We start from the raw sequence: 26,009 nt of genomic DNA, 5'->3' as shown, positions 1-26,009 counted from the left end.
TATCAATATCACTCAGAACCAAAAGGCGGCTATATGGTCTTATTATCTCTCTGCTTGCACGAGTGGCATTGTTGCCGGTGATGCTGCCAATGCTGCCAAATATATAACAACTGCTCAAAGCTTAGCTATATGGTCTTACTTTCTCTTTGCCGTAGGGGCGGTAGTCTCTGTTGCTGTAACTTTGCTTTTGGCAAGATGGACTCTAACGGAACAAACGGTTGATATCCATCATAAACTTCTTCCACGTTGCTCTAAAGCTATACTCTTTAGTGCAGGGTTTGGGGCTGTAGCAATAATTCTATTGTCATGTATTCCATTTACCACCGTTTCTAACCTTCAGTTTTTGGTGGCGGCAATACTGGGCATCGCCACTATAGTCCTAATTATGTGCCTAACTTCGGTTGGAATTTACCGTGAAAATGGATCAAAGGATGCAGGTGCTTGGAGCGAGTATTAGGGATAAATATAAGATATGACAAATAAACAAAACGACGTATCTAACAATTTGAATACCAGTGCGGTCGTTTTTGGGGGTACATGTGAAAGAAGGTGGATGGGAAGTCAGGTGCGTTTAGATGCGCTGTTGGCGTCAGAGCTTCGGCACCTCGGGCAGCCCGGTTGACAAAGGCAGAGGGCCTACAATAAAGAAATGAATCATTGGTGATAAGTTTTGGGTTACACTATGCTGATGTTAGGTTTGTTGTCTGGATAGCGTATAATAAACAATTCAATCGAATTTATTCTGTAACCAATTTTATATGCGGACACAGGCTTGACATAATCTTAAGTATTATAATTACAGTCACCAAAAAAACTAGGAACATCGTTACAGTTGTTGGTATCATTGCATTGCTATCATCACCTTTTAGCACTACTACCCAGCTTTTTCGGTTTGACTGTCTTGACATATTCATCAACACCACCTTCTAATCGTGCGACACCACCATTCCGTACAGCATATACTTCTTGAGATACCTCTCTGACAAAGTGTTGGTCGTGAGATACTGTTGAATGAGGGAGAGAGAGAAAATGTCAGACGATTCAAAAAAAAACCTCTTATTAAAGAAAATGATTCTTACTCAGAATTACTGCTCCAGTGAATGCCTTCAAAGAATCAATCATTGCTTGTATTGTATGCTAACGAAAATCAGTGTGATAATTTTGGTCAGCAACGTGAGAGAAAAAAAGAGCCTCTGAAAATGGAATCATACAGCCATACCATATCCAAATGATTCGAGACCTCATCAAGCACAAGCAAATGCGGCCTCTTATACACAGCAAGCGCAAACGCAACCCGAACCATCTGGCCCCCACTCAAAGTCTGTACAGGCTGTAACGGTAAATTCCCACCCAGCCCGAAACTTCCCAAAAACGCCCTCCCATCCTGTTCCGTCGTTCCCGGAAACGAATCCTTAAACAATGACAACGGTGTAGCTCTCCCAGCAGTCTTGCTCAACAAATCAACATGATGTTGTGTAAAATATCCCAACTTGGCTTCGGTATGTATACTAATCTTGCCCGACGTAGGTGATAATTCACCAACGATAAGTTTAGCGAGCGTTGTTTTACCTTCACCGTTAGCGCCCACCATTCCGATGCGTTGACCTGGTTGGATGTTTAAAGTGACGTTTGAGAGGATTGTAGGTGTGGATGGAGAGTATGCAAAGGAGACGGATTCTATTTCGAGGATGGCGCCGTGACGACGTAGAGGGTCTGGAGATGGGATGTCCCAGCGGACTGGTGGGTCAGCGGCGTCAAGGGCTTGGAAACTACGTGTTGTTAGGCCGTATCCTGCGTTGCTATCGGCGTTCAGTCTGAATTTGTGGCCATGGGCGTTCACGTCGAGACCCCATCGATCATCCAGTTTCTAGAGTTCATGATTTTATGGTTGGTCATCGACTGGAGCAAAAAATATTCTAGTAGCATGGTTCAACAGTGGATGCATTTGATACCTTTTGTCTCGAAGCAACCATTCCCAACTTCTTATCATCACCACTCTTCCTAGCAGCTTTCAAACCCTCCTGGATTGACTTTTCAATATGTTCTCGTTTCTTATCTAGAGCATCTTGCTGCCTTTGCTGACTGAGAGCCTTCTCTTCTCGATTCTTCTCATACCTAAAAAAATCAGCGTAGTCCGTCATTTAACAAGTCTTGTTGATACTCTTTAAAATATCAACTAACTCACTCTTCAAAGCTGCCTTCAAAATACTCGAGCTTTTGCTTTCTGAATACGATAGTCTCTTTAGTCACTGTATTCAAGAAAGCTCTGTCGTGAGAGACAACGACTAGTGTGACGCCTTCCAGAGATTCGAGATATGCAGTCAGCCATAGTATAGCAGGCAAGTCCAAGTGATTCGCTAGATGAAAGGTGAAGGTGAGCTAACAAACGGGGCATTTTCGATAAAAACAAACCGTACTAGGTTCATCCAGCAACAGTATATCAGGTTCAGTAAACAGGGCTTGAGCAAGCGCAACACGAATTCTCCAGCCTCCACTCAGGGTAGATAATGGTCCATCTTGATATGATTCAGGGAAGCCAAGACCTTTCAAGATCTTGCGAGCTTTTGATTCGGCAGCAGCATCGTCATTCTAGAATGTGATCTCTCTCAGAAAAAAGTAGGCAAAAATCCTATAAACGGCTTAGCATACCACTTCTAAGATGGCATAATCTTCTTCTAATATCCTGTGGCTTTCAATCGGAGCAGCGTCTAGTTCTGCTTTTGTTGGTTTGATGGCGTGTGCTCTGAAAGTCGAAATTGAAAGTCAGGCTGGCACCAAAAAGCGATAAGAGTCTCCAAGGTAATGATGCTTAACACACCTTCGAGTCTCAGCAACTTTAGCTTCAGCCTCCAGTTGAGCTATACGGGCATCAGAACCTCTCGCTCCAGATCGTTTAATAGCAAGGGCATTAGCTTCATCTAATTCGACTTCTATCCTCGTCATCGACACCTTTCGATACGCAAGACATATCGTCATGGAGTCAGCAGTTTCAAGAGCTGTCTGTAGGATATTGATTTCATCTCTGACTCGGACGAGCTTGCGATCAGCGTCGACTACTATATTGATGACAGGTCGTGACGTATCGACACCTTCAAGCTGTTCGACGTAGAGAGCACGAATGTTTTTGGGGAAGCCGATTAGGTAGCCGTGGCCGATTGCCATCAATAGTGCTAAGGGACTGCAGTGTTAGGAATGAGGGCGCAAGCAAAAAAAAAGGATTCAATCGATGCGTGATCATGTTGAACTCACTAGATTTTCCAATCCCATTCCTCCCAACAAGCCCATACTTGACTCCAGCGAAAAGCCTTAAATTAGCATCAACCAACAACTCTCGTTCATTAACACTCAGTTGTATACACTTCATATCCACGTCATTCGACAGAGTTTCGACCGTATCAAGATAAAACCGGGATTGTTGTGATATAGCTACTATATTCCTTGCGGATGCAGATGATTGCTCTGAAGCCGTAGGCTGTGGTGTCGATGGCTGCATCTTGGAAGCAATAGCATTCTTGCGTCGTTGTAATCTGTCATTGGTTTTAAACGTTGAGGTAGGTTTACTATTAGGTTCAGCTTCATCGGTATCACCGGATTTAGCATCAACTGAAGACTCGTCTACAGATTCAGATGGTATTGTGTGCTGGACGTGTGTTTCAGATAATGGCATAACAGCAGTCTTCTCGGGAGTCATTTCACCACGTAAAACCACGTCAACAGCATCTTGAGTCAATGAGAAGGTTGACCCGGACGTCGCTTCTGAAGCTGAGGATCCTGAACTTGACACGGTTGATGGTGCAGCGAGTAGATCTTTACGTTCAAGTCCTTTTTTGCCTCGACGTTCCTTCAATTTCTATATAGAAAGGACAAGTCAGCTCGCAGAAAGTCGGAATTGAAGTAGATCCAACATGGTTCTGACCGGTTTGCTAGATGCTGCAATGGCTTCTGGATCCATGGTTAAGCTCGTGATGGTGTGTAGTTGATGTGCGCAATAGGAGCTCTAAGTAACACGTTGATTCATTTTAGTATCTTGTCAGCCCGAATCAGCCAGTAATACTGGTCAAAATGTCCTTTGCGTCGAAGAACTGCGTGTGCAATGTTTGCTCAAAAAATGGGTAAATGCTTGCAACTGACCTCCCACTACAGCAAAGCACGGATAGCAAGAGCTCAACAGTCACGTCAAATATATTCCGACACGTGGACGGCGACGATTCCTCTAAGCTGCAGATCTCTTTTTGCGGAATGGATCGTTTTCCTGCTCAGCATCCAAACATATTTCAAGACCCTTGGCGACTGAACCGCCTAGCGACGACTTTATTAACGTCAAAAATTATCGATTCTACGCGTTCCGAGCTCAAACTGACGTGTTGGGTGACATACTACTATATTATTATTTACACATTTCACATGAGGAGGTCAATACTACAAGTCCCAAGTCCGGCTATTGTTCTTTCACTTTACGACGATTCTGCACTCTGGATATAGTGTTCGAAGCAGCCACCAAAAAGTACGGTGTTAACTCACCCAAAATCCCCATTGCACCTAAGAAGAGAAGCACTATAGACGTAATAGATAGCGAGCGTTCCTCAGATCCAGACTTCTTGACATTAGCAAGGTATCCTATTTGATTGAAGAAACTGTCAGCTGAATACATCTTGCACGAGCTTGCAATTGATCACATGGAATGTTGCGCCGAGATGTTCCCCCACGTACCCAACGAGATTTGTATCGAAACATACAAGACTATACCCGCTACTACTCCCAATAAGAAACTTATTTGATCCAGAGGCGACTTCCAGCTGTTTACATTGATCTTGTCGGGTTTGTTCAGCTTCGGGGCCTCGATTGGAGATTGTAGGATGGGAGGCAGTAGAATTGGACCTCCATTCTCGTTCTTGATAGGCGGTACGGCTTCGACTACTGTCTCTATCGTTAAAGAGGTCATGATGCGGCTGTTCGTGATGTTATCTGTGATTCGTGAAAGTTGAAACCCAGCATGCACAAGCTCCGACAGAACCACGTCGTCGCGATTTTGGCGTCATTTGGCTTCATTCATCTCGAGTATGTGGTATTTTCTCTTTGCAAGTTTACCTTCTGATTGGAACGGGCAGACGCGACGAATTTTGTCAAAACATTCGGCTTATAGAAACAAACCCGATTCTCTCATCTCTCATGAAGTAAGCATGAGCTTCTTTATAAATAATTTATTCAAAAGCATCAAAGCATTTCATCAGAAACGTACCAAACGCGTCAGTGAAAACTTCCAAGTAAGTCCTGAGCGAGTGCCATTCATCGATTCTCGAAAGAAAAGCTGACATAACTGCGTCCTAACCCTGGACGAGCGCGAAAAATCATTAATGTGAGCTTCAAGTCTATGAGACTAGCATGCCTATTGCGTTTGCATGGTAACCACTTGAGGCTCTGACATCAAGGGGTTTTCACAAAAACACCTGACTCATTAAATCACATATTTCACACCTGCATCTCCCATCACCTGGAATTGTTCGAGGCTCTACGGTATGTATTCACTTGTACATCATTACTACATATTCTTTTCACTCTCTTACCCTTCATTTCTCGTAGCTTAGTTAGAAGAAAAAAACAAACAGGTGACGTGTTAACACGTCACAAGAGGCTCACAATTGCGCATCTCGTATATGCACAGCAGCTAAAATTGGAGTCCCAGCATATAATCCATCATCATTATCGAGTCCCATTTCTCCGTTTACGTCATCCTGGGGATTTAGCGGAACGATTATTAAAGTTTATACGATTTGCAGTGGAGTTTTGCTGGTGGTGATAGTATTTGGGTTTGCACACATCCATCGCCAACAACAACCTAGTAAACACCTACAAGATACTGAAAAGGGAATCGTAATTACCTCTGCACCGGATCTCATCAAGACACCGCCCTTCACCAATAGCGCAGCAACACTTACCAAAACAATAATCCAAGATCCAACAAACATGACAAGGTTAAACGCACACATCGTAAACAACACTATCCTCCCACAACTAGGAGCAAGCACCGATGCCTTCTCCCCCACTTGGAATAAGCCAACCAAACATCACGATCTACCATCTATAGCAATTCCGGAAGCATCAGCTCTACCACAATACTTTGACAAGGTCTACATGTCTCCACTCTCGGAACCATGCGATGAAGGCTACGAGGGGTCGTTTGAAGAAGATTCCATATATGAAGCATACGAGATGGAACCACTAGAACTCCCACCAGCAGTCACAACACATATAGTATCTCCATCACCATTTAAACTGCACTACCAGGAACAACAGATGCTTCCATCGGTGTACACGGATCCTCACTGGTCTACCACCCATCTATATGACAACGACGATGCTATATACAGGTTATCTGGTCTTACAGCATATTTGGACGACCAACTGCCAATGCCACCAGCCAATAGGTGGCCTGGAACTTCCGATAGATATAACAATGATAAGATCAGCAACTTCTCTCGCTACCCGGATACAGCTGCAAGGGAGTCGGAGGACATTGATCGACTGTCTGCTGGCTCGTGGTTATGCTGAAAGGAGTGATGCTGGTGCTGGAATCCGGACCAGCAGGAGCAGCATAGTTTCGCATCAGATACGGAAGGTCGATGCAGCTGACTTTGCTGCTAGACCTCTACCACCACTACCACAAAAGCAATTCTGGCCAATGTAAAAGGGCTTGCTATTTCAACTGTATCTCTGTCTCGAGTCTCGCCTATTTAATATGCTGTATCTAATAGTAAATAAAGAAATAAGAAAAATTCAACATTATGTGCTCTGTGTCTTTACATGTTGCTTTCACCTAGCATCTTCCTTCTTTTTTTCTCAAGTCCCAACGTAGACTAGAAACATAAAAAGATATAACTTAATTCTATTGCGTGCCTGACGTGCCGTTTCAACTTTGCATCTTGCCTTCCTGCATCTTGAACATCTTGTTTCAATCCAAACACATTTTCGCATCAGACATGGTCAAGCTTGATTATAACGTATTGTCCATAGCGCCGAGCGGTCTCAATCCAGTAGGAGACTGGGAATTAGATTTGAGAGGTAATACCATTTTGGAATCATGGAACATCGTCCCTATTCGAAAAGTTAATGTTTTCCGTGCGAAGAGCAAGACATACAGAAACGAGATGAAGTACTAAGCTTACATTTGATACATTATTTTAGGGCTACGGATACCGCGTATTGAGAACCTGGCTATAACAAAAGTACGTTTTGCAAGCCCGACATTAAAAACCATTCTAGCTTCACGAAAAAACCAAACCAAACATATCTAACCCATTCTTGTTAATAGGACCAACATGACTCAATCGACTTTACAGACAACGACATACGCCGTCTCGAAAACATACCGCCCTTCCATCGTCTAACCCACCTACACCTCGCCAATAACCGCATCTCACGTATCGACCCCGATATATCAAAATCAGTGCCGAATCTAACCACACTAGTCCTATCCAACAACCAGTTGGCCGAATTGGGTGATTTGGATGCATTGGCTGGATGTAAGAAACTGGAATTCTTGAGCTTGTTGGAAAATCCGGTGAATACGAGACGCCATTATCGACATTATGTGATTATGAAGTGTCCTAGTGTGAGGGTGTTGGATTATAGGCGTATTACTGATAAGGTGAGGCTTGTGTGTCGCGACGATATCTCCAAGATGTCCAGTTGTTTTTTTGCTCATCTCAAACTTCACAAAACCACAAAACAGGAACGCCAAGAATCAAAAGTAACCTTCCAAGGCACAACAGGAGAAGCACTAGCAACATCTCTATCAAACCAAAAGTCAAACAATACATTTGAACCAGGTGATGTCAATGCACCTAAAAAGGAAGCACAGATATATCAGCCATTGTCTGGAGAAGAAGCAGATCGTATTCGGGCGGCTATTAATGCAGCTTCGGATCTTGAAGAGATTGAACGGCTTTCAAGAATCTTAGCAACTGGCCATGTGCCTGATGATAAGGATAAAAAGGGGAGTGCTGCGGCTGCTGCTGCAACTACTGATGGTGGTGATGTGGAGATGGAAGAGGATTGATGAAATAATACTATATAAAATAGTCGACTCTATGTATAGCATATAAACGAAAAGGAGATTTGCAAACTCTCGGATGTTGTGGGATGAAATGGGCTTTTCTTTTGGTTCGTGAAAGAGAAACAATCACGATACAGAGACTCCAACAACCAAAACTGACGATATGGTAAACTGTGGTATCGGGATAACATGTCTTTATATAAACGGATGAAAATTTACAACGAGGAGAGAGAGGAACCCTTACAACAAAAACAAACTCACTTATCATACACAACTGCGAACTACCGAAACACAAACCACCACTTATTACAGCATCGCGACCAAAAACACACCTATTACAAAAACCTCACCCGTCATACTGTTTCAATCATCCTTCAATTCATCCACAATCCGCGCACGTCTCGTCACATTCCCAGCCTCCTGTCCAGACCTAACAATATACGTATCCGTATCCTCGGAATCATAATAGTCTCCACTTCCAGAGCCGCTACCACTTCCAGCCCAGTATATACCAAGACCCCGAGCAGTACCAATAGCATTATTTACTGCAGCCGACACCGACACTGGAAGTGCAGGCATCGACTTGATCGAAGGCAGATAACTATTTACACTGGCAGGTATGTATTTTGATACATCGGAAACCGTTGGGAGTTGAGGCAATACTACATTCGGGAGTGATGGTAATGCAATGTTTGGCAGAGACGGCAGTTTGGGCATAAAAGGTCCCAGACACATCCCGAGCGCTGAAGGCTGCTGCGCTGGTGGTAGATCTAGTGATGACGATGACGATACTGATGTGTGTTCAGTTGATGTTGATGCTCGACGTAGATTTGGAGTTAAAGGTGGTGATGGCATATGGTTTACTACTGGAGACTCGACTTTTGTTTCATTCCAGTCGTCCCATTGTTCGTCGAACGCCAAGTCGTAGGATTTTCTGCGAACCATTCTCTGTTTGTTGTTTTTAAAGTTTGTAATGTGTCGGTTGATCCTTCTAGAGAAGAGGACGACGGATTGGAGTTGTTAGAATAGATTCAAATGACGCATACAATGCTTGGATAGGTCTCATACCTGTTTTATGTTTAAATCTCTTGTTTCAAGCTGTCACGTTGGTGTGCAAGTGTGAAATGGGTTTTCTTTCAAATGTCACGAGTTTACACAACGCCGACATCACGTCAGTCGCGAGATGTTCTTCAAAGGTGTATTTAGTGATCATCAACGCGTCAAAATAATGTTCAATACTCATACAATTCAATTCAAATCTTTGAAATCACGTCCGTTGTCTTCGTCAACCAAATGACTCCATTCCTCATCACATCGACCTTCCGCTCCTCCGATCTCATAAGAAACCCGACTTTCATACGCGCACTAGTAGATTCAAGCAGCCATGAGTCCACAATTAGCGTATCGTCCTTGAATTGTGAGTAAAGAGTCGTCAGAGCACCAAACCAGGAACAGCACCTTTGCAACGCATACCATGTAAACAGGATTCGTAAATCGTCCATTCTGACTAATAAATCTCGATCCGTCATTATCGGCCCAGCACTCCAGGATAGCTCTAGCTGCGATACCGTATGTAGCGAGACCGTGTAAGATGGCTTCTCGAAAGCCTTTCGAGCGAGCGACCTAGATATCAGATACGTTCAAAACTAAAAGAACCTCCTGACATGGCGTAAATTGATTCCATACCTCAGGATCACGATGTATCGGGTTGAAGTCTATGAGAGAAACACTGATCATTGCCCATGCCATCCTTCCAACAACAGACACTCACACATACCAACAAACCCAGTCAACGAGTACAACAAGTGCTGGAATGGCCACACCTAAAAAATACAACTCATTCAGGTTTCCTGGAAAAAAAAGGCCAGCTCTTGAAGCCCTGATACGAAGCGTACCTTCCACTTCCACGTCTTATCAGGAACCCTTGATGGCATAACCACATTCTCAACAACTCGTTTAGGTAGATGCGGTGCCGGGATATTCAGCGCAAAGCTCGTAGCAATCATTCGACATATTCTCGTCCCAGTATTCAAATCGTCCACAAAGAACTCTTGTTCGGTAATGTATCCCTTTGTGCCAGCAGAATAGGCACCAATCATTTGACCGTGAACTTTGAAGCGTCCTTCGACTGGTATTGGAGCCTAAAAGATCATAAATCTTGTTCAGATGGGTTCAACATTGTTGTCGATAAGCTTGAAGGCTTACATAGATCTCAAGGAAATGCTCAGCATGCACAGCACCCGCTGCATCAGTAGATTTAGCAATCCCAAGCCCCAGATTACCCGTATTTCCTTTCGCTTTCGTCGCGTAACATAAAGTATTGTCGTCCTCTCCCGTTTTGAACATCATAGAGGCCATGAGTGCCGGAAAAGCTTGAAAGTTTGGATCTAACATAAGAGTTTTCAAGTGAGAAAACGACCTTTGTGTATTTGGATCGCGTCGAAATGTTCAAAAATTTGTGTCATGACATGTATCGTGGATTTTTATTTGAAATGTTTGGTGCGGTGCAATACAGCAAGCGACGAATGTGCACTTGTGTGATAACAATGAATATGAATTTGAGCTTACCTTTCTCATATGTATACCGCAAATCATCATGTCCAATGCCACAAGCGTAAAGCAAACAATAGTGTCGATTGTATGTAACAATCTCTTGCGTATACGTTGACTTCCAGTCAGGTTTAGAACTCACAGCACTCATTGTCGCGTGTTCAAAATCAATGGTAAATTAAAGAAGTTATCAAGCATCGATTTTCATAAATCTTATATACAAAAATAAAAGGCGTTTTGTTTCTTTTTGACCAGCAAGTAGTAAAAAACTAAGAGAGTTGGAACGTTTATTCATCGCCTTTAGAGTTGGAAGGGTTTTCTGGTGCGTTCTTCCAGTTTCCTATGTGAACAATGGGAAAGGTGTTGGTAAAGCTGGCATAGTCGCAGTCAAACACTAAAATGTTGAATAAAAGACAGAGCAAGCTCCGGCTCGGAGGACAAGTATAATAGTTAAATAGGGCATGATCAATTACCTGCAGCCATCTTGAAAGCCTGTTGAAATGGAGGGGTTGGTATTAGTCATTCCGTTATTCGAAAACATCAAACATGTGAAAAGTAGGAATAAACGATCGATATATGTGCATACCTCACGATGATTCAAATTTGGGTGCGAGAGTTTGACTTTAGCGAGTTCAGTTTTCATGAATTGGTTGTATGGGGATACTCGTTTGCCACCGGTGCCTATGTTTTGACAGGTTGGGAGGAGAAGTAAGAAATAAAGGAAGAACTCTAAAAATGATAGCATACAGGCAATTGCTGACGCAAACTTGTGTCCAAATTGTCATTCAAATATGGGGTTTCATTCCAAAATGGGTGGGTCATCAATGCATTGTTGATGCAAAAGACCCATGATGTGAAATGGAGAAACACAAGATAATAAAAGATACATACCGGCAGCAGCCTTCTTGGCAGTGGTCTTCTTTTCTTTGGTTGCAGCTGCAGCTTTAGGCACTATGATAGTAAATGGATGGGTTATTCTATCATTCATGTTATCATTTCCCCAATCAAAACAAAAGACGGCCGTTCCAACTTGATCCACCAGACTGATATGATAATATATCCAAGTTCTCTGTAGTTGGCCATGACTTACTTGTTGTCTGATTAATGGACTTAGATGGGGTTCCTTACTGGATTTTGGTTTTTTATATGTGTGGGTTGTGGTTTTACGATACGTGGAGAGGAAAGTCGAGAAGTGCGTCGTTTTTGTAGTCTGCGCAGATGAAAAGTAAACAAAAAACGAGACTTCGCATCTCTTCAAGGCTTCTTATTGGTCAGAATGCTATTCTAGGTCCCGTTCCTTACCAAAAGCCTGCATAGTAAGTAGCAAGCCAGCCAAAAATCCTAGTCAAGTCATAGATGACGCTCATGATGTTGTATGCTATTAATTATTCCAAAAATCATGTATTTAATCATATTCATATATGAACTATTAATTGAATCATAATGGAGCTTGTCTTGATCTACTAGCGCCTTCGTCGAGCTTGCAACATCTGTATCAAAGCTCCTTGATGTTAATGTGCATCCAAGGAAGTCAACGATAAGCCTAGAAACGATCACGAAAATAGCACCGGGTCGATCTCATCATACATCTGATATCATTGAGATTCGTTATTGATCGTCCCTCTTGTCATCAAGTGGTCTGGAACAAGGCAATTATGTCCCGATGAATTTGGTGATGATTTGCATCAATGCAATTAGAAAACATGTCGAGTGGACTACATGACGAACGTGTAATAACATTGCATCATGTAATATTAACAAAGAGACGTGAGCGATCGGTTGCATCTTTGATGTGTCGCTCTAATGGTGAATGTTGGTCCCCAAGCTTCAAATATGTGTCGTGTTTTCATGTCCAACCATGATGGAGATTCCTAGTGAATATCATTTCAATATACTTGAAAAGCAATCTGGCCAAAGGATTTTCTCACTCGTGTCGTCTTGAGATCACAATCACCCAGATACGACTCCAATAACACGTGAACAACACATCCACAACAAGTTACACCACGAATTCAAGTTCAGTATGTGGAAAGAGGTCGTTTCTCTATTGAAATAAGTATCCAGCCTTACATTATTATTACGAAGCAACTATATACTAATGTCAAACTACTAAAACTGTGTGTCCTCGTAACTTGGCCATGCTAAAAAAATTACGTACACAAGACCCGATAATCAAATCAGGTATCAATCAAATTCCATCCGAACTCTATGCATCAGATGTCGTAACAGGTCCACCAGGTGCCTCCTTCACAACAATCATCTCCTCCTTCCCAACACCCTTTTTAGCATGATACACGAACGTATCCCACGTCTGTGACCGAAGAAGACTTAAACTAAATGTACACTCTCCATTTTTGGTGTACTCTAAAGTAGCTTTCTGTGTACGAAAGCTGATTTTCTTCGTATATGGGTTTATCCATCGAGCTTCAAGTTGTTCACATGTTGCTAAATCAAAACGTCCCTTGGAATATGAATATACATAGTTTCGGTAGTGTGGGAGTGTGTAGATTCGTTGCCCATCTAGGATTTTATGAAGAGATCAGAAAATTATATTCTTGTAACGAGGAAAAAGAAGGAAACAAAGGTGATCTCAAAGTTCTACAGAATCTTTCTTAACCCACAGCACCACAAACTTACATTCTTGAGACAGTACACTCCTCCACAAATTAGGCCTCCAAACAGGTATACCTTCGTATTCAGTCCGTATCAGAGGAAAGATTTGCTCCAAGCTGTATTTATGTGGCGACTTGCACTGAATTCTAGACCAACGATCTGGTGCTTTACCCGGTTGCGCTGAAGCCGTCCATGACAAGGCTGTTATATCTATAAATCGACCTGTATGTGTATCGATGAACCGAGCATCTATGATGTTTTGTCGCTGATATGACCTCGTTTGCCAGTTTGCACTAACGAGGAAAACAAGGTCAGATCGATTTGACGGACAATGTTCCACAACGTGTTTCACGTACTTGATATCTAAAAGATACCGATTCCCCTCCCCTGTATAACTCCCATTCTTATACATAAACAAGTAAGCCAGCCCCCGTTCCGTAATCTGTACATCTAAATCATCATCAAACGGCATTATCGATCCGCCCCATGCCCAGCCGATAAGCGCACCATGCGCAATCCAATAGATCAGCCTCTCTGAATCTGCGAATGCTGCCCATGCCGCTAGTAGTCCCTTCATTTGCTGAACACGAGCGGACACGATGTCAGCTGGTTCATCGGATACCACTGTTTTGCCAATTTTTATTTGGTATTTTTTGACTTGTGCTTGCTTTACTGATTCTGGGGCTTCTTGTGGGTCTGACGAGTTTGAGTAGTCGGTTGGTTTGTGAGGCTCTACGCCGAATCGTGTGTCTATGTGTCCGCCACCTGGGAAGTACCGTTCAGGAAGGTCTGAAGCTTTTACACCTAGAATGAAACAAGGAAATGAGTTGGCATGTCCATGGTCATAATGGGCAGAAAGAAGAGATATGTGGCTGCACTACGTAACCGCGGATACGGTACATTGGACCTCTCTCTAGCTTGATCTAAAACACCACAAACCACCACCACACACAAGCCCACCCAAACACAACTTACGTTCAAAAGGCGTCATATCCTTTGTAAACACTCTCTCGCTACTGGGAATAAACTGCTCAGCACCTACAAACAGCCTCGTTCCAACAGGTATAACCCCATTCCTACTACTCGTCCACCTCCCATCATTAACAGCATCACAATAAACCAACCCATCAAGCTTCGGATTGCCACCATGCACAATCACATCATCGCCTAATGTTGCCCACATCCAAACAATTAGCATCAGCGATATAGTTGAAACTGCGACGAATAACATCCATAGCTGGAGCGATGCACGTTTTTTGGTTTTTGGTGTGTGATGAGGAGCAGGCAGGAGTGACGATGTGTGATCCTTGTCTTTGCTTGGTGTTCCGGGTTCAGACGGTGTGCGTGTTGGTGTTGGTGGGGGAGATAAGAGGCCGAATTGTTTGGATCGATTGTTTAGTTCTGAATTACTGTGCATTGGTAAAAGTAACGGTCGAGAGAGTGTCTGCGTTATCAGATATGATGGTCTTACTGTCCTGCTCCTCATTCCCCCCCTCTCTCTCTCTCTGCTAAATCCCGCTCCCAAGCTTGCGACTTCCAAAAGAACAAAAGCTTAAAACTTGTTGGCTCTGGATAAACAGCAACAATTGTATTTAAATAAAGTTCAAATTCTAACAACAAGAGGAAAACTACTAAAATACACTAGTAAAACAATTCAACTTCCAACTTGGGCACACCCAATGATCGCCTTCTTCAGTTTCACCGGATCAAACATGGCCTAAATGTTGGATCAAAAAGCTTTTCTGTGAGAACTCTGTCCACAAATGACCAAGACTGGTATTTTAACCTTGACATAAGCAGCAGCCTGCTTTTTGGCACCTTCAACATCAACTTGGCGTTGTTTGAGCATCACATTTGCCCCTTCTTGGTCTGCCTTGTCTAACAGAGAGATCAGTTAGCTTCCTAAATTCGATTCCATAGTGCTTGCTATGTATTCACCAACCTCTGGCATCCAGTAAAGTCATCATTTGTTTCCAGTGAGAATTCGCTTGAGCACGTTTGGCGTTCTCTTCTTCTATTTCACCCAACATGGCAAGTGTAGCTTGTTCATTTCCTTTGCGTGCCTTTTTCAGAGCCTTTTCTGCGTTACGAGAATTGAAAGAGGATTCAAAGTCTTGAACGCCACAACGAGGTAGCCGACAATAATGTTCTACAATAAGCGTTTACCATTTTCAGAGAAATCCAATTTACGTTTACGAGCTTCCAATTGTGCCAATCTATAAATTGTAAAAACGTAGAACCAAAACTATTATACGACACAGCATTGCTATCATCCACATACGGATCAATTTGACTCATAGCTCGTTTAGCCTTCTCCAAAGCTTCCCAAATGAGCTTCTCACGTTCAGAAACTGCTGGCGTCTCTGCTGCAACAACATGTGCAGCAGCACCACCACCTGATGCAGCCTTTTTACCTGCTTCTTTATAGTCTTTATAATCTTCATCATCAATATTATCATCCTCTTCATCAGCTTGTGCTTTTCCTTCTTCTTCGTCATCGTTTTCATCATGTTCTTTCTGTGACAAGTCAACAACATCTTCCACGTCATCCCTACACTTTTTTGTTGTTGGTGGTCTTGTTACGCGTCGAGTCTCACGAGATGTAACTGGTGGTGGTGGTGGTAATGATCGTCGAGATGGAGGGAAGAATGTTTTATAGTTGTTGTTGAGGTCAGGAGCAAAATGATCAAACGATGAGTTCGATATGGCAGTTGGCGTTTGCTTGATTAGAGGTTTTGTGAAATCACCAAATAGCCTCTTGCCAATGCTCGTAGGAGGTTTTATTGTCCTTATCTGCCTCGGATCTATGAAGTTGCAAAAATCGATAAATTATATCGATGTTGAGCTCATAAACACAAATAAAAACATAGGATATGAATACTTTACCAGTAGCATTTGCTACATTTTTCAACTGCTTATGAACTCCAGAGCGTACATCTACGCCAGAAATCGTAGCTCTTCTGGGAACTTCAGTGACTTGCTTTTGTTTGGAAGAAGTACCAGCAGCTGCTTGTTTGTCCTTGACTTTGGCCATCGTTCTGAGATGGATCTCTGCCCGAAAATAATCATATGAGCCTTGTGTCTTGGCTCCTCTTCTTCTTGTCACATATATTTGTGAGTGAGCGAAGCGCAGAGCAAAGTAAGCTCTTGGACAGTCCAATCTTTGTCGCATTTTTTGCCCGGTTTTTTGCCATGAATGAAAACTCGTTAAATTGCTCATCAAAGGAACAAAGAACAAAGACAGGTTCGCGCGTCAGACACGTATGAGGCACGCTCACGATGAAGTTTGTTAGCAAGGAACTAGACATGCAAGAAATATCTCCTTTTACGAACGGCTTCCTCCCTGCCTCATCCATCCCTGAGAATTCCCTGTATAATCCAAAAGGTCACTCGCACTAGTTGCATTAGACCCGTTACCACCGTTATTGTTCAACGCCTCCTCTAAATCCCCAATGTGACCTGGAGCTGCACCATCGGGAACCTGTTCATTCGAGTTCCTTCGCGTCTCTGAAGGTGCTGTGGTGCGAGGTGTGGGTGATGATTGAGATCGTGGCAAGAAGAGGTTTGCAGTCGATGAGGATGATGTGAAGGCTGGCATGTCTTGCTCGTTTAGAATGTTGGAGAGTTCGCGGATTGGAGGTAGGTGGAGAGATGGGTGAGGCAATGATGTGGTTGGATGCTGGGTTGTGTGTTGTTGTTGATGTGGTTGTTGTTGAGGCTGTGGTGGCGAAGTGTCCTCTAAATGAATGTTTTAGAATGTGAGCAAAAAATGCACAGAAACAGAGTCAAAATGGTTGGATTCACCTTCGTGTTTCCTTTTGCGGCTTCCTTGTGACAAGTCCGCATTTCGTGCCTCCATATTGCTCAGAACAGAAGTGACGTGTAGCAAAATCTAAAAGCCTATGAGATCAGTAAAAGGTGATGACGACGAGGGACCATAAAAGAAGAATCTCACTATACATAAAGTCACATGTACTGAGGCCAATACTCACTCGGTGATCTTGGGCACGAGACTCTCTCTCATTATGAAACAAGCCTTCCAAAATCGAATAATTGCCATGCATCTTGACCATTTTCTCTTCCAGCTCCAAAACTCGTCTCGTCAGTGCTTCAACTCTCTCATCCTTTTGCGCAGCTTGGAAGAGTATACTGGGTGATAGAGTCTTGTCGTCCATGTATCCAGAAGAAGAAGCAGATCCCGTTTGCACGTTTAGGTTTGTGGCAGATGATGCTCGTTGGTCCTTGTTTCCTTTGTTTGCTTTTCGTTTGATGGTGTTGATTGCTTCAATGTTGCCTCGGATAAAGTCTGGGTGCTGTTTTTAAGAAGATTTGTTAATGAGTGTGCAAAAAAGAGATTTCGCCAATTCTGCCGAATAATTCACCTTGAACTCCCAAACGTCCGAAGCTGCTGTGTGAGTGTGATAGTTATCATTCACTTTGTGGAAACCATACATGTTTAGCTGCCTCACAAAGCTTGCAAACTAGTATGTTTTGGAATGCGAGAAAAGAGTGTCAAACTTTGAAGTGAGGAACTGCTCTGCTCAATCTTCTTTCATCTCATACATTGTTGTGCTTGTAAAAATGAGGTAAGACGGTCTTGGCAAACTCTATAAAAGCCAAAAGCGAGCAATTAGGACAACAATACCGAAAACAAGTGATTTGCATGTATTTACCAGTAGGATCGTAGACAGAAAACCCCGTTCCCGCCTCATCCCAATGAATTAAATGCTTGTGTGTATCATCTTCCAACATACTAAGTGAAGATACCAAAGTTGAAGTCAAGTTGGTGGACAAATGCTTTGCTAACAGTTTTGTTGACGGCTTCGTGAAGCATACCTGTGCAGCTTATGCACAAACGACTGTGGCTGATGTGGACTCGATGATAAGCCATGTTGTCCATGTTCATCAACAGGTGAAAATGGATTTGCAGAAGTAGGTGATTGCAAACTTCTTGCGGAGCGTGGTCCAGACACGGGTGTAATAATTGCTGTATTCAAATGCAGAGGCATTGCTAACCTGTTGTCGTCGGGGTGCGATACAACATATTGATTTGTCGTCACCGATAAAGGAACTTGGTATGGCTGCATTATTTGAATAACCACGAGGTACCAGAACTCGGAGCGTTTTGAATTTTTTGGGCTCTGTTTGGAGTCCGAGGTTTTGGCTGATTTGGAGTGAAATTTGCTTCGACCTTCCAGAAACGTGAGCAAACTGCTTCTGTGTGTGTGTGTCTGATTGACGAATCCGATTCGACCCCCAAAATATAGCCAGGAGTGTTTTTTTTGGAAAGTTCCAGGCAGGAGCACAAGGAGACTTGAAACACAAAGCAACTAGTTCAGATCTTCAATAAAGCAAGCGAAAAACTGTGCATAGGCTAGAGTGCTGACACAGAATTTTGGGACTAGCTGAATTGTAGTGGATGTAGCGATGCAGGTTCAATGGACTAACGAAAAGGGTTAATTTGGCAGATCGAAGTCCGATATGTGAGATACGTCCTGTTTTCGTTTCGAATTGACGTGTTGTCCTGAAGCTCTGGCTTGCAAATCACAAAAACCCACATTATGCAGATGTGTTGAAAGCTAGCCCAAAAATGTATCCAGGACCGCCTCCTCCTAGGTCTCCACTTCCCATAGATGAAGAGATAGACGACGAGCAGCCTCCTTCAGCATCTCATACCACGTATTTCCCAAGAAACTACCAACTGTTATCTAGTTCCAGATATCCAACTGGTCCAGCCTATCGAATACCTATAAGACATATCGGTAAACATGATGTGATCTTCCTTCGAGACATTCAACGCATCCTACCCAATGTCACGGCCTTGAGGATTGACAATGAGTTCTTGCATTCAATGGAATCCGACGACGGATTTGAGCTTGAACCTACAAGGTATATCAAAGCCTGTATTGTTGAGATTTCATTCATTGACATTGGCTATCTTATGTAAAGGTGGGAAGCTATTGACGGCCGTGTCATTGAAGGATATGAGCCAGGTTGGTGTCGATTTGTCTTCAGAAGCCAGACCTGTCAAACTTCAAATCAAGCCATTCATCGTTATGTTTCTTATTAGCTGATGAAAGAACTGATTTGCTACGCGGACTGCTACGTCAGGCTACGGGTAAGCCACAAACCGACCTTGATCATGTTGTGAACGGCCTGTTTCGTTGACAACCTATCATTGCACCACCACTTCGAATTTCGTAACTCACCGTATACCCTATCTCTCACAGACCTGGTCGTTCAACTACGGGCCTTGTCTCAAGAACTACGGCATCATCGAGGGGGTTCAGAGCCAGCTCCTGTACGATCATTTCGTCTATTAGAGGATCTCATGAGGTCGATAGGAGAGGAGCCGCCATCTGGAGGTGGCGCTTCTACATGTGAGTGCTCCTTGTTTTTGATCCAAACCAGTCCAGATTCTAAACTAATGTTTGCAACAGCTCGAGGTGTCGCAACATCTACATATCCAGATGGCCTACCATCATACCCAACTTCATCCTCAAGTGGTGCTGCTACTAGCTCGTCACTGCCACCATCATATGCAGGAACAGCAGCAACAAGTATCAATCCTCCATCGTATCCAACATCAACGTCTTCAGCAATTGTGACTGCGCCTCCACTCTCTACTACACCATCAGTGACATCTACTGTACATCCGCCAGACTATGCCGCAGCCACTACGACGCCTATCGGACAGCAACCAATCTTGCAAGTTCACGAGGCACTAGCATCGCCTGTTTCTCCTACTAGCTCGGTAGTGCAGCCTCCAACAATATTGCAGACTGAGTCTACTGGTGGGACAATTGCATCGACCTCTGAACCTCCAGTAAGCACCAAGAATCCTGGTGCATCGTTTTTCAACCGAACTAACATCATTAAACCGTCTCCTAGTCGTATGCTCCTTGATTATCTATCATATATTATTCTTATAGATTCTACACACGAAAAATATAGCAGATGCGTAGGAACAAGTATGCTTTTGCAACAAAATGTGATCACACCTCTGTGCATGAATCTGTTTTGGGTCAATGGCAAAACGTCCTGCCAAAATAAACCGGTAACGGAGGTTTTTACGTGTTTCGGGGAGGGAATTCTCAGGGCGACATAGGTGTGATGTCTGATTGGATTGAGCGTAGTAATTCATCGCAAGTTATCAAAAACAACCTTGGCCAGTTCAGCATCGCGTAGAAGGCAGAGGTCGGGACGTGTCGTTTATCATCAGGTTAGTCCAATACCGACGTGATTTTTTTATTTGAAGATCGGCTTTGGTCGATTCCCAGTATTCGCTAAGGAGTTAGGTCTTCCCTTCTTCGCTCTCCAAAAAAAGCAACACTTTCGGAATCACTAAAGAAGAGAGAGAGACAGAGCTAGAGAGAGGCCAGCAAAGTCTCGGTCGACCACAAGTCTGTGCTGTATTGACGCTCTGGTCTCCTTTAGTTTTAGTGGCTTGATTTATTGGTGTGGTGCCTTTGGACTTATAAAAGGTATGTGCTCATCGCAGTGATTATTCGAACCCGATAGTGATATGGCGAAAGGCTCCATCCATTCGTAATGAATGTTAAGCTAATCGGCTCTATTCCGTCTCCTTCATCGTTTCTATTAGCTTGGTTGATTCATTTGGTTTCAGTCTCGGCCAAGGGGTTCCACTTATAGATTCTAAAGCTATATAAGTTTGCAGACAGCCTACATTTTGGGAAGGCTACCTTTCTTGTATTGTATTATACCATGTCAAGTAACTCGGAGCAAAGTCATTTGACTTCGTCCGACAATGGCAGTATAGTTCCTATGGAAGATGTTTTGCACCATCATGACCACCAACACCAGCATCACCAGCATCATCATCACAGTCACCACCACCATCACCATCATCATCACGGTCACGATCATGACCATGAACACAGTCACGATCACGATCATCATCACGGCACAGTGAGTTTTTTCAAATAGTGTGCTAGTCGACAATAATCAAGTTCCTAACGGAGCTCTTATTTTCAATCAGGAACATCACGACCACGATATGGCTGGTGATGAATTCGAAGACGAGGAAGATGAAGAAGACTTGGACGAAGACGACGAAGAATCCTACTCGGACTGGGAAGAAGATGAAGAAGGAGAGGAATCAGAAGAAGAAACATCCATTGCAAACAACAACACAACCACCACAACAACATCTGCTACAACTACAACAACAGCAACAACAACTACAACATCATCTAATAATCACCACCATCACAATAATGTTACTACGTCTTCGACTCGTTCAGCTCGCTCATCAGTCTCTTCACGTCATTCTCATGGATCTGCTGCTTCAGACGCTTCTCAACCACGTGTGTCGGAAGACAATGGTTCAGTCGACAGCTCGGATGCCGCTGGAAGTACGTCTTCTGCCAGACCTCCAGTCGTTCGACAAGATAATGAACAACAACGCAAGGAGAAAGAAGTAGCTGTAGCTCAACAGCAGACTGATTTGAGACGTCGTATTATGACTATTCAGCAAGATACCACAATCTCTCCTGCAGACAAGGCAAAGAAGATTCAGGTACGAGAATTCTTTATAGTTTGACGTAGAAGGTGCTCTTTCCTCAACCTTTTTTGTTGTATTCTTGTAGGAACTCATGACAAACCAATGGAATAGCAAGCAAAAGTCAACAAGTTCTCGTGGTGCTATGGCCAGCAACAAATTGGAGCACAAGCGTTCTGACTTTGATGCTATTACTGATACCGATCGTTCCAAGACTTACCACGTACGTGATTCAATAAGATAGCGGCCTTTTTTGCGCATACACAAATTTGAATACTCTTGATAATAGGACAAAGATGCTCAAATTTTGGGATGCAAGCATTATCAAAGAGCTACCAAATTACAAGCTCATTGCTGTGGAAAGTGGTATACCTGTCGATTCTGTCATGACGAAGTTTCAGACCATAATATCATTAGGTATGTAGTCAGAAATGAGCTTTGCACCTCTATTAAGTGTCCGAATTGATACTGATTCTTTTTGCCCCTTTAAGAAACTTGACCACCACCATGATGTGTATGTACTGCAACAAGGTTCAACCCGCTGGACAGGACTGCGTCAATGCCGAATGCAAACGTCGAGTATCAAAGTATTACTGCAAGGAGTGCAAGTTGTGGGATGATGACCAACGCAAGAACATTTACCGTGAGTTCATTAATTCATTATGCGGTGTCCTATTTTGACTATAAGGTATCCATTTTTCTAACTCGTGATTTCACACAGATTGTTATGATTGTGGTATTTGTCGAATTGGAAAAGGATTGGGTCAAGATTACTTCCACTGCAAAAAGTGCAATGTTTGTATGGCTATCTCCCTCAAAGGTCGTCACAAGTGTATTGAACGCAACTTGGAGTCTGATTGTCCAATCTGTGGCGAATATATGTTTACCTCTACTACTACTGTCATCTTCATGGTATGTACTTGATACAGTAGGACCTCACTTGGCGTGTGCTGAAAGTCGGATTCTGTTTTGCTGTCCTTTAACACTTTACTCTCTCTAAAAACAGCCTTGTGGACACTGTATTCACTACAAGTGCCACCAAGAATATATTCAGACGTCATATCAATGCCCAACATGTTTTAAATCGCTTGCCAATATGACGGAATACTTCAAACGTATTGATGCCATGCTGGCACAACACCAGATGCCACCCGAATATGCCAACTCACGGTCCCTGATATATTGCAATGATTGTGAGAAGAGAAGTTGGGCCAAATTCCATTTCCTATACCACAAATGCAACGAATGCAAAGGATACAACACAAAGATTCTGAAAACCGTGGATATCTTACCTGGACAACCCTTCCCTGGAGAATCGGAATTGGATGTCAAGACAGGAGCAGGAGCAATTGGCGCAAGTGGTAGTGCATCTGGAACGCCGACTTCTGCTGCTACGATGGTTGATGTTGACACAGCCATGACCAGTAGTGTTGCCGCAATCACCGTGAATACTGCCCTCATTACAGCTACAGAACCACCAGCATTGGCTAGACGGGGAAGCGAGTCTGGGTCGAGTACTCACTCAGCATCTTCCTCATCTTCCACCACATCCATGTATTGAAGAAGAACGAATTAGGTTATAAAAATAGGTTTGGCTCAAACTGGGAAGAAAACAGGGGACATTTTTGTTGTATAATAAGTGAAGCCTCAAGATGAAACTATTGGAAAGTTTAAGTAGGTTGATAGATTGCCTCTTATATAAGTTACGAAATCACTCAAACTGTATAGATAGACCTCATATATTGAATCGTCATTGAATGTGTTAATTCGTGAATCTGTATTTTATCTCGCGTTCTGCACCAGACTATAGACCATAGACTATGCTACATAGCGAGATCATGCTCTTCACGTCAATGACTGCAGTCATTCTAAGTGTTGTTTTGGCTGATGTGTTTTTGATCTCGCGTTCTGCACAAAAATTCAACAGGCTAGGTCATCATAGATACCAAATTCATCATCTCTCAGTCCTTAATTGTCTCGTCCCGTCGCCATTGGCCTGTGCTTTCGATTTCTAATCTTTTGTCACTGCAAAAAAGACACTTCTCGAACTCAAACTTTTCAAAGCAAAGATGGCAGTTTTCACAGCATCAGCAGGCAACAAAGTGCTCCTAATAGGCAATCCGGCAGCTACAGCAGATGATATCAAGCATGCTCGTAGTGAACTATCAATACAAGTGACAACCGATGGACTTGTTGGGTTTGAGCAATTGGATAGGATACCATCCCGTAAGCCTCAAAAACATTCAACGACACCAAGATCGCACATATTAACTTATTCTATGATGTTTCAGTCCAACTAGCACGATCCAATTACAACATAATCTACTCTGGCTCCATAAAACCATCAACATTTACACACCCCGATACAATCCTCTCCAAATTCGCATCCTCTCTGACCCCAAACGGCACGCTAAACATATCTCAGCCCGTATTACTCGATTCCGCATCCTGGGCACCTGCTCCCGAAGGTTTGATTACCGAATCGGCGTTCTTGTCTGCGCTCAAACTCGCTGGGTTCGTTGATGTGGCCGTTGGGATGCGACACGATGCATTGTCTGATGATGATGTACGGAACGTTTTTGATTCGTGGGGGATGAAGAGAGAAGAGAGGGAGGGACATGTGAAGGTTTTGAGAGGAGCTGTTTATATTGTTGACGTTGTGGCGAGGAAGCCCGCTTATGAGGTTGGGGCTGGGGTTAAGCTGTCGTTTGGAAGGAATAAGAATGGTAATGGTAGTGCTGTGAATAAGGTTGTTACGGCTCCTGTTGTTGAAAAGAAGAAGCCTGCTGTATGGACTATATCTGCTGATGATGAAGATGATGAAGCTGCAGAGGAGGATGAAGACTTGATGGATGAAGATGAATTGCTCGATGAAGAGGATCTCAAGTTGCCTGCCAACCGTAAGTTGTGAGAAAGTAACGTGGGATAAAAGTCCATTTCACGGTCCGTTTGGCTGCTTTTGCTCACTCGTTTTACTTCTAGGTCGTGACGGCTGTGACGCAACAGACGGCGCAAAACGTAAAGCATGCAAAGACTGTACATGTGGTCTCGCCGAAGAGCTAGATGCAGAAGAGGTGGTGGAGGAAGCAGCTGTTTCGGATCAAGTTATTTTTGTTCGACCAGTTACCAAGAAGGCTGCTAAATCTTCTTGTGGAAATGTGAGTGACATGGATTCAAGTCATCCGTTGCTTGGTGAAATCTCAGACTTACCGTTCTTTTTTTTGCCATAGTGCTTCTTGGGAGATGCATTCAGATGTGGCAGTTGCCCCTACATGGGAATGCCTGCCTTTGCACCAGGAGAGAAGGTTGTTTTGGGTGGTAGCATGTTGAAGGATGATTTAGAGTTGTGAAGTTTGAAACGATGTTGAAACGATGGGTTTTGGTATACATATAAACTCTTTGCAAGTAATTCTTTTGTGATTTTGAAAACATTATAACAGATCGCTCATCTCATTAAAATCAAGCTCGAAATAGAGGTATGTAGTTGCCAGTGTAGTTGAAGTCCGTCGCGTAGGTTTGACATTCTTGAACATCGCCAAAATCGCTAAGAAGTGTCGCTGATTGAGTAAGGAAGAAGGAGAAGGATTTACGGAGTGGGAGAGAGAGAATCAGAAAGTGAGCCACTAGTTCTGCAAGGTTATGTGTTCATTTATAATTTCATTGGTTAACACATTGTATCAATCTCACTTCAACAATCACAAGTGTTGCCTTCCGTAACATACTCCCACTCTTCTCATACATTAGATATCATCAAAGTATTTAGAGGTCAAGAGAGTCAAATCTTTAGACGCTTCTTGCCTTTTGCTTGTCATTGGCATCATGAGTATGTCTCGAAGTTTGATCATATTGCAACATCTGAAGTCATTTGCTTATCATTTATCACTAGCTCCCTTCCAACGGAAATACTTCTCACCATCATTCATTACACCTCTCCTCGACAACTCGCCATTTGGCAGCATCTCTCAAACGGATTCTTCAACATTTGGACTCAGCCGACATCAAGTTTACATCGTATCGGGAATTTCTAATGCGAAATGATGTATTGAAAGAATTCCAAATTGGTTCTTTGTGTAATATATCGGTAAGGAAGGACTGCACCAGCCCCTTGCAATGTCTTGAGTATCTTACAAAGGTGGTAGTATTAGATGAATGGAAATGGACTGGCCAAAAGAAGACCTGGAATGGAATTACTGTAAGTCTCGCATACGTTCTCGAAAGCCAAGGAAACATTGGGACGAATCAACCTGGAATTTGTAGATCTATATGAATCCA

At 43.1% G+C, this 26,009-nt stretch overlaps 7 protein-coding genes across 7 annotated transcripts; 4 read left to right on the top strand and 3 right to left on the bottom strand.

Moving 5' to 3' along the window:
* Positions 1 to 858: 858 nt before the first annotated feature.
* Positions 859 to 3,952, bottom strand: SmJEL517_g04365 (uncharacterized protein; the record flags this gene model as incomplete). The annotated part of the gene is made up of 10 exons (XM_031170293.1): positions 859 to 1,004; positions 1,080 to 1,137; positions 1,220 to 1,867; positions 1,953 to 2,115; positions 2,186 to 2,357; positions 2,418 to 2,589; positions 2,650 to 2,743; positions 2,819 to 3,170; positions 3,250 to 3,850; positions 3,917 to 3,952. The coding sequence occupies 10 exons, from the start codon at positions 3,950 to 3,952 to the stop codon at positions 859 to 861; spliced, it is 2,442 nt and encodes an 813-aa protein (XP_031023716.1).
* Positions 3,953 to 6,977: 3,025 nt separating this feature from the next.
* Positions 6,978 to 8,056, top strand: SmJEL517_g04364 (uncharacterized protein; the record flags this gene model as incomplete). The annotated part of the gene is made up of 4 exons (XM_031170292.1): positions 6,978 to 7,059; positions 7,183 to 7,223; positions 7,310 to 7,645; positions 7,730 to 8,056. The coding sequence occupies 4 exons, from the start codon at positions 6,978 to 6,980 to the stop codon at positions 8,054 to 8,056; spliced, it is 786 nt and encodes a 261-aa protein (XP_031023756.1).
* Positions 8,057 to 10,890: 2,834 nt separating this feature from the next.
* Positions 10,891 to 11,591, bottom strand: SmJEL517_g04363 (uncharacterized protein; the record flags this gene model as incomplete). Its single annotated transcript, XM_031170291.1, has 4 exons — positions 10,891 to 10,943; positions 11,077 to 11,095; positions 11,190 to 11,284; positions 11,495 to 11,591. The coding sequence occupies 4 exons, from the start codon at positions 11,589 to 11,591 to the stop codon at positions 10,891 to 10,893; spliced, it is 264 nt and encodes an 87-aa protein (XP_031023718.1).
* A 1,218-nt stretch (positions 11,592 to 12,809) lies between these two features.
* Positions 12,810 to 14,633, bottom strand: SmJEL517_g04362 (uncharacterized protein; the record flags this gene model as incomplete). The annotated part of the gene is made up of 4 exons (XM_031170290.1): positions 12,810 to 13,123; positions 13,241 to 13,509; positions 13,573 to 14,020; positions 14,192 to 14,633. The coding sequence occupies 4 exons, from the start codon at positions 14,631 to 14,633 to the stop codon at positions 12,810 to 12,812; spliced, it is 1,473 nt and encodes a 490-aa protein (XP_031023717.1).
* A 4,173-nt stretch (positions 14,634 to 18,806) lies between these two features.
* SmJEL517_g04361 (uncharacterized protein) lies at positions 18,807 to 20,122 on the top strand (the record flags this gene model as incomplete). The annotated part of the gene is made up of 6 exons (XM_031170289.1): positions 18,807 to 19,105; positions 19,166 to 19,209; positions 19,287 to 19,334; positions 19,447 to 19,596; positions 19,657 to 20,042; positions 20,108 to 20,122. 6 exons carry the CDS (start codon positions 18,807 to 18,809, stop codon positions 20,120 to 20,122), a joined length of 942 nt encoding a protein of 313 aa, XP_031023720.1.
* A 1,111-nt stretch (positions 20,123 to 21,233) lies between these two features.
* SmJEL517_g04360 (uncharacterized protein) lies at positions 21,234 to 23,298 on the top strand (the record flags this gene model as incomplete). Its single annotated transcript, XM_031170288.1, has 6 exons — positions 21,234 to 21,755; positions 21,826 to 21,960; positions 22,027 to 22,154; positions 22,229 to 22,380; positions 22,459 to 22,649; positions 22,744 to 23,298. 6 exons carry the CDS (start codon positions 21,234 to 21,236, stop codon positions 23,296 to 23,298), a joined length of 1,683 nt encoding a protein of 560 aa, XP_031023719.1.
* A 508-nt stretch (positions 23,299 to 23,806) lies between these two features.
* SmJEL517_g04359 (uncharacterized protein) lies at positions 23,807 to 25,087 on the top strand (the record flags this gene model as incomplete). The annotated part of the gene is made up of 4 exons (XM_031170287.1): positions 23,807 to 23,963; positions 24,029 to 24,637; positions 24,720 to 24,895; positions 24,968 to 25,087. 4 exons carry the CDS (start codon positions 23,807 to 23,809, stop codon positions 25,085 to 25,087), a joined length of 1,062 nt encoding a protein of 353 aa, XP_031023744.1.
* Between the last annotated feature and the right edge of the window lie 922 nt (positions 25,088 to 26,009).

This window comes from Synchytrium microbalum, assembly GCF_006535985.1.
Source record: "Synchytrium microbalum strain JEL517 chromosome Unknown SmJEL517_scf0029, whole genome shotgun sequence".
In the NCBI taxonomy this organism is placed as follows: domain Eukaryota; kingdom Fungi; phylum Chytridiomycota; class Chytridiomycetes; order Synchytriales; family Synchytriaceae; genus Synchytrium; species Synchytrium microbalum.
The sequence above is the reverse complement of the archived record's forward strand: the minus strand, read 5'-3'. Positions and strand labels throughout refer to the sequence as shown.